At 56.8% G+C, this 8,080-nt stretch overlaps 1 protein-coding gene across 1 annotated transcript; it reads left to right on the top strand.

Moving 5' to 3' along the window:
• Positions 1 to 5,485: 5,485 nt before the first annotated feature.
• CLDN17 (claudin 17) lies at positions 5,486 to 6,868 on the top strand. The gene has a single exon (XM_014450792.2). The coding sequence runs from the start codon at positions 5,662 to 5,664 to the stop codon at positions 6,334 to 6,336; it is 675 nt and encodes a 224-aa protein (XP_014306278.1). The 5' UTR covers positions 5,486 to 5,661; the 3' UTR covers positions 6,337 to 6,868.
• Positions 6,869 to 8,080: the final 1,212 nt, after the last annotated feature.

The following is an 8,080-nucleotide window of genomic DNA, read 5'->3' as shown; positions in this document are numbered from 1 at the left end:
CGATTTGGCCTTCGCTGTTTGGCTCAGTGGAGAGACCATCCACCTGAAGGGTCCTGGGTTCGATTCCGATTCCTGGTCAGGGCACAGGCCTGGTTGCAGGCTGGATCCCATCAGGGGGCGTGCAGGGAGGCAGCCGATCCATGATTCTCTCTCATGGATGCTTCTATCTCTCTCCTTCTCCCTTCCTCTCTGAAATCAATACAAATATATACATATCTATTTCATAATGTAAGTGTTAGGATTGCAGAGCAAACTACAGATACTCCCACAAAAGCATGACTAGTTCAGAGAGACATGGGCAAAGCAGTGGGAACTAAAGCTCTTCCTCACCCCAGTGCCTGCACCTCCTCTTCCTCCTCCTCCTCCTCCTCCCCTTCCTCATCTCCTCTCCCTCCTCCCGCCTCAGCATGTTGGGAGGTGAGATCACCTATGGGCAGCCTTTGTTCCCAGGCCACCCAGATGATCCTCATTAAATGTCTCTCCCCTGGGGCGTCCCCCATAAAGGGTCTCCCTGAATCGGGTCCTGTGGCTTCTGTCTGCTGGAGACAGGCGTGTCTGTCTCCTTTTCTTACCACGAACAACACAGAATGAACAGCACAGAATATCATTCCTTGTGACTCGGCTGGGAGCGCTCCCCAGTCTGGTGCCCCGCCTCCGGCTTTGTGTCCCCAAGAAAGAGCGCAGGAGAGGTCAGTGCGGGAGGGGACACATGTAACACTTTCAACCACAAAGAATTAAAAGCTCGGGGTGCAGGGGACCCAGGGAGCCAGTGGGGGCCCGGGTTCTGGGCCCACCTTTCCAGAGGAATGAACTTTCAGGGGAGCCTCAGGGGAACCGACGGTCCCCCACCCGCACGCAACGAAGCCAGTGGTGCGGAGCCGCTGGGATTCATTCTGGGAGACAAATTCATGCGTTTTTAAGGCCAACGGAGCCTTTCCCGTGAAGTTAACCAAACTCGCAAAGGCAGCGTGTGGTGCTGGGCAGTGCGGCTCGGGCATCGCGGCCTGAGGCTGCGTCTCGGTTCCCCCCTCTCAGCCGGGCAGCGAACCCCGTCTGTGCTGCTGGGAAGAGGGGAGGGCTGGGCTGTATGTGCTCGGGCTGCAGCGCAAACCGGTGGGGGGGGGGGGACGGGAGGATCCCGAGGCCCAAAGGGAAAATGGGGACAACACAAGCCGGTGCTGCAGCGTACGACGCAGAGCACGAAATGCACGGCCACGCGTCCCGACGGCTGTGAACAGGTGGTTCAGTGGGTGAGTAAGAGGGGAAGGCGAGCCCGAGTAGGAGAATCCCACCTGATGCCTGGAGTCCCCTCCCCGAGGGTGGGCTGTGCAGGGACCTCCCTCGAGGGGCTGAGGGAGAGCCGAGGGCCACCTCGCGGTGAGAAACCCGACAGCCAGTCCCAGCCGGGACGAGGCCTCATGGCAGCCACAGAGGGGGCGGCTCCCCTGCAGGTGATGGGAGCAAAGGTCTCACCTCTGGGATCGTCTCCCCAGCCACAGCCTCGTGGAATCAGCAGGGGAACAGGAGACATTGCAGGACGAGGGCGGCCGACCCACCCGAGCCGTGCACATGCCCCTCAGTGTCAAGGTCACCGAGTGCGGGAACGCTCGAGGAAGGTCACGGCCAGGCAGAGCCCGGAACCTTAGAGCTGAAGGTTGCGGTGCCCGGGGCTGGGGGGGGGCGGGGGAGTCTGGGCACAGAGCGAGGACACAGCGAGGAGCCAACAAATAACTGTGAGCTTCGGTCAATGACAACGTGTGGCTGCCTCAGGTGGTTGGAGCATCATCCCTACAGGAAAGGTGGCGGGTTCCATCCCGGTCGGGGCATGTGCAGGAGGCAACTGATCAATGTTTCTCTCTCCCTCTCTCTCTCAAATCAATAAACATATCCTCAGCGGAGAATTTAAAAAATAATAAAAATAATTATTAAACGAATATATTTTTATCAATTTAGGTTCCCAGCACCTGCAGGTCTGCACGTGGCCCCGTCTGCGGCCTCCCCTCTCCCCTGTCACCCGCTCTCCTCTGGCCCCTTCCCAGGAGCCCTGAGCCCTTTGGCCTCACATCTGACCCCAGCCCGCCTGCGTGACCCACGTGCTCCATCCCACTGCCTGCGAGACACTCAGGCTAATTCCGGCTCAGGCTCCGGCTATGGCTGAGCTACGGTTTTGTCAGCGAGTCTTCCTTTCACTTCACAATTAACGTTAAGGACTCTCCTCTGTTTGGACTCTTCTATACCCTATGTTTCCACGCTCCATATTTCTGTCTACAGCTGTGTGTCCACTTGTAATTAACACATTTTGGCAATTACTACTTAATATTTACGGCTCTCACTGCAGCGTGCATGTGGGTGAAGGTTGGATGAGCCACAGTGAGAAGAGCCGCTTCAGGCTGAGCAGGAGCCGGTTTGGGACGGGGCTGTGTGTGCTCTGAGGAGGCTGGACTGTCCCCTGCAGGCGAATGTGAATTGAGACACGGAGGCGAGGGGAGGCCTGCTCGGGGCTGGTTCAGGGTCTTTTTTAAAAAAATATTTGTATTGACTTCAGAGAGGAAGGGAGAGGGAGAGATAGATGGAAACGTCAATGATGAGAGAGAATCATTGACTGGCTGCCTCCTGCACGCCCCCCACTGGGAATGGAGCCCACAACCCAGGCCTGTGCCCTGACTGGGGATCGAACCGTGACCTCCTGGTTCATAGGTCGATGGTCAACCACTGAGCCACACCAGCCAGGCAGGTCACCTGGATCTTAACTGATGTTCTTTCTAGAAACTATAAATTACTAGTGGCCGGTGCACAAATTTGTGCACATTGAAAGGAAATTAATTAGAAGAAATATTTTAATATCACTCTCCGCCCTTTCTCTATAATAGACGTGTCAACCAAATTCACGATCGACAATGACAGATGGAAACACACATGTGCGATTGGTGCCAGTGAGAGCTTTATGTGTATCATGCATGGGGGAGTCAACTTAGTCTTTTATAGACATAGAATAAACTTGCTTCATTAAACCTGCTTTCTGATTTAGCTAAACTTTTTCCAGCCCAGTGAAGCACCCCAACTTCCCTTTTAGGTAATTGTCAGCAACACAGCAGTAAATATTAACACGAAGCAGATTATTATTGTAGATCACGCAGGGAGAACAAAGGGTAAAATATTTAGCTGCAGCCGTCTTTGACTATATTCTGCGCAGCGAGAAAACCTGAAGTCATTTTCAAGGTCCACCATTTCTTCTTTTCAGTCGGGTCAAGTTTCTAAGCTTTCTGAATCTCCGTTTTCCAGCTAATGAAAAGAAAATAGAATTCTACTGAGTCTCCTATCTACCGACTCCAGGACTTCCGTGAGGATCAAATGAGATGAGGCAGGGAAAACGCTTCACAGACATTTGGTTACAGTGTGAAATGTCTGCACCTGGCTAGAAAGGAAGTCATGTTCCTGGGCTGAAGAAACTCCAAGGAGGCTAGTCGCTAGGGAGAGGAAGCCGGGTGTTGCTACGTGACGTTATTACCCGGTGCCCACAGTGTCCGTTTCTGGGCTGGGCTGGGCTGTGGACTGTATTTTGCTCCACGGGGTATTGGCAGCGTTGGCTGCGATTTGGTGGGCTGTCACTCCAGGGTGGTGGCTAGGCCTGTGTCCCACTTGGGGGAAGCCAAGTGTTGCTTTGTGGGCGCCAGCTCCGTGGTGCCATTTTTCTATAAATGGGTGGTGCACGTCACGGCAGCTCCTGTGTTGAGCGTCTGCCCCCTGGTGGTCAGTGTGCATCATTACAACCGGTCGGACAGTAAGACACTTAGCATATTAGCCTTTTATATAGATTGAGAGTGTTGAATCCTACAAAAATATCCCAGTGGTACTGGGTCACACACCAGCTGTTGGCTGGGGTTGACTCAAATGAAGGGCTTTGCAAAGGTAGGGTCTCCCAGCAGGAGTCCGCATGCTGTGCCCTGGGTAATGGCTACACCTTCCCAGAGTTTCCATCCTTGAAATGGATTCCTTGCATCAGGACATAAAAGGAAAAGGGGGGAAGGTCTGCTCCCCACATAAAGCCCCTCCCCCCACCCTACACCGCCCCCGCCCCCCGCCTCTAGGAAATGTGTGGAGGGAAGTCAAGGATGACAGTGTCCCCCTTGAACTTGGAAACAGCATTGATTAAAGTTCTCTGGCTTTGAAAACTATTTGGGAAACTATGGAAGGTGTGGCATTCAATTTCTGGTTTAGTCCCTTCAGAGGAAAAGGCCTGAGAAAATCTTTCTCCCTCCTGTTGTTGACTCAGACTGAGGAAGACGCGCTTAGTAGGTGAACGCGCGCTTAGTAGGTCCAAGACGGGTGTATTCCTGATCAGCACACGCAGAGCTGGCCTCGCTGTGCCCTCTCATCCTGCCTGTGGCCAACGAGACATAAGCCTGGTCACGTGGAAGGTAACTCCCGTCCCTTAAAAGGTTTCTCTGAATTTAACCAGTGGCCTTGCTTAATCCAAAGGACACTTTTCATGGTGTTTCGTGAAAATGGGAGAGACATTTTTCACTTTGATAAATGTGCTGTATTTCAAGCTGCCACTGAAAAAAACATGTAATGAAAGTTTATAGGCCAACCAGCATTTCACCAGCGAGGAGGGTGTTGCGTAAAAGATAATATGATAATTACCAGCAAATTAAATTAACAGATGGCTTCTCTCCGTCCCTCCTTTCTGGATCTTGGAAATAAACTGTGACATTTGAATTTCTTGCTCAGGGCTCCTCCTTGTGTAAAGTACCACTGGTTTCAGCAGGAGTCCTGAGCCTCACACCCAAACATTCCCCACGTCCGGGCGCCTGGGTGAAGCAGGACGGACCGACGGCAGGAAAGGAAGTTGGCGGAGAAGAGTCTCGGACCCTCCGGAGTCCACGCGTCTTCCTTGCAAAGAACTGGCGAGAGAAGAGAAACAACAACAACAAAACACAAAGAACCCTCCAGGCTTTGGCGTTGTCTTCCTTGTGGCTTAACTGGTGCATCTGTGCTTTTCTATAGAGAGATCTCAGGCAGGAAGTTCCGGGCTCTGTAATTAACATTCCACAGCGGCTCTCCGTCACTAATTACAGCATCGCCGAGACAATTGGAGAATGAGAAAGGCTGGCGTGAAGGCAGCCGCTCGGCACACCTCTGGCTTCCTCCTCCCGGGCCGGGACACCCTCTGTGACCGGCAAACAGTCCCCCAGACGCGGGCGAGTGTGGGCAGAGGCGGCAGCGCCCGCAGCAGGTCCTGCCGCTGGCCAGGTCCCGGGCTGCCGCGGGGACTCATCCTGATGGGCCGTCGCCGTGGAAACCGCCCTCCGAGACTCCTGTAGACAAGACCTCCACCTCCAGGACCTGCCTTTTGGTTTGGTTAATCCTCCCCTGGGGACATTTGCCATTGATTTTTAGAGACAGTGGGAGAGAGAGGGAGGGAAAGGCAGAGAGAAACTTCCATGTAAGAGAAGTACATCGACTGGCTGCCTCCTGCGCGCACCCTGACCAGGGCCCGGGCTGGGGAGGAGCCTGCCATCCAGGAACGTCCCCTTGACCGGCATCGAACCCGGGACCCTTTGGTCCACAGGCCGACGCTCTATCCGCTGAGCCACGGGCCAGGACAGGCCTTCGGGATCGTGAGCAGCTTCTGGGTTCGACCCGTCTCCCGCCCCGGCCATGGCCTTCTACCCGCTGCAGGTGGCGGGGCTGGTGCTGGGCGTCCTGGGCCTGGCCGGGGCTCTGGCCACCACCCTCCTGCCCCAGTGGCGCGTGTCTGCATTCGTGGGCAGCAACATCATCGTCTTCGAGAGGATCTGGGAGGGGCTGTGGATGACCTGCGTGCGGCAGGCCCGGGCCACGCTGCAGTGCAAGCTCTACAGCTCCCTGCTGGCCCTGCCCCCCGTGCTGGAGGCCGCCCGGGCCCTGATGTGCGTGGCCGTGGCCCTCGCCCTCACGGCCCTGCTCGTGGGCACCTGTGGCCTGAGGCAGGTCCAGTGCACGGGCTCCGACGAGAGGGCCAAGGCGTACCTCGTGGGGGCGTCCGGGGCCCTCCTCCTCCTCACGGGCCTCTTCGTCCTCATCCCCGTGTCCTGGACGGCCCACATCGTCATCCGGGATTTCCACAACCCCGCCGTCCACGTGGGGCAGAAGCGCGAGCTGGGGGCCGCGCTCTTCCTGGGCTGGGCCAGCGCCGCCGTCCTCCTCGCCGGAGGGGCTCTGCTCTGCGGGTTCTGCTGCTGCAGCCGGAGGAAGCGAGGGCACCGGCGCCCGGCCCCCAGGCACTGCGTGCCTCACCGGGGGCCGCAGGGGGACCCGGCCGCGCCCAGGAAGCCCTGCACCAGCTACGTCTAGGCCTGCGTGGCTCCAGCTGTGGGGGGGGGGGGGGCGGCCAGTGGGTTTGATAAAGTCCTGCCGGGAACTGTAAGGACGGCGGGCGGAGGGCCCCCTCCTGGCTCCATCCACGCCGAGATGGAGAGCGAAGGGCACACGGAGGGGCGGTCGCCTGCGGTGGGGACGTGGACCCGACCTCCTCGCGCAGCGAGAGCGTTTACCGCTGCTGGACTCGGGCTCTATTCCCGTCTGTGGCGTCTGCACGCAAGTAGGGCCCCAATCGCGGGAAAGAGCGGACGCCTTGGGCTGGACAATCAGTTATTATCACTGAGAACGCCACTGACATCGCACGCCTAGAGCCGAGCAACGAGGCGCCTAAAACACGCCGTGTCCCCGCCACGTGTCTCCCACCGACTCCCTCCCGCCCACAGCGATGCCCTCGCGTCAGAACCATCAGCCGGGAGAGGAACAGACAGGCATTCGGGGTCTGGTTGAGTTTTTCAGGCTGTGGCCACGCCCGGCCCAGGGAAGGCTGTGTTCATTCCTGGGGGCTCCGGGCACGTTCGGGGAAAGGGGCTGTGACTCACCCTCGGATGCGTAAGATGGATGCGTAAGATGATTCTCGGGCAGTTAATGTATCCAGTTAGACTCGCTTAGAATTATAGAATCAAAAATCCAACGTGTAATTAAGAAATAATATGCTTCCATAAGCTATGATTTTCACCTGCAAGCAGACCTACCTGTCTTTTTTTATATATATTTTATTGATTTCAGTGATGAAATCAATTTCAGTGATGAGAGAGGATCATTGATTGGCTGCCTCCTGCATGCCCCCCACTGGGGATTGAGCCCTCAACCCGGGCATGTGCCCCGACCGGGAATCGAACCCAGGACCCTTCAGTCCGCAGGCCGACGCTCCATCCACCGAGCCCGCCGGCTGGGCCAGGCCTGTCGTCTGGATGAGGCCGGTCCGTGGATGCAGCGAACACCGTTCTCCTCATGGGGGACTCGCCCCGAGCAGGGCCCTGGGGACTGGAGGGGAAGGTCCAGTTCCTCGTTTGATCCTTTAGTCACCAAACAGGCCACCCCACGGGGTGAAACCAAGACTCGGGGTGATGACTCAGGCCGGCAGGTCACGCACACGCTTCCTCTCAGCTCCAGCAGGCACGCGGCCCGGCGAGGCACGGTTCTGCGTGAATTACACACACTGTGCTCTGTTCTCCGCCTCCGTGTGCATGAGCCCGTGTCGGGGTGAAGCGTGCGTGTTGGGGTGAAGCGTGCGTGTCGGGGTGAAGCGTGCGTGTCGGGGTGAAGCGTGCGTGTCGGGGTGTGGCGGACATGGGTCGAGGGGTTCGTGGGTCCCTTCGGAATAGCCCCCCTGTGTTGTGAACCCATCGGCGTTTCTCTCTCCCACTCTGACCCTTCAGACAGTGTGTTTATTTCGTAGAAAAATGTGTTCCCTTTACCGCACCTCATTGCAATGACCAGACTGAATGTATTCACGGCGTGTCCATCTGATTATAATAAAACACACAGTTATCTGTTCCAATCGTGCTGATTGAACGGGGGGGGGGGTCCCCCTTTAGGAATGAATTTCTGTCCTCCCAGGACCATCCGTGAGTCTGAACCTTAAAATCAGAAGCAACTAGAGGCTGGATGCCCGCCAGGCCTCCACCGCCCTCCACCAGTCACAGCAGGTCGAACCCTGGGAAGCTCCACGCAGATGCGACACCTGCTCGCCGTGACCGCCTCCCAGCAGCCGGGC

This window comes from Myotis lucifugus, unplaced genomic scaffold (assembly GCF_000147115.1).
Source record: "Myotis lucifugus unplaced genomic scaffold, Myoluc2.0 scaffold_3788, whole genome shotgun sequence".
Lineage (NCBI taxonomy): Eukaryota > Metazoa > Chordata > Mammalia > Chiroptera > Vespertilionidae > Myotis > Myotis lucifugus.
The sequence above is the reverse complement of the archived record's forward strand: the minus strand, read 5'-3'. Positions and strand labels throughout refer to the sequence as shown.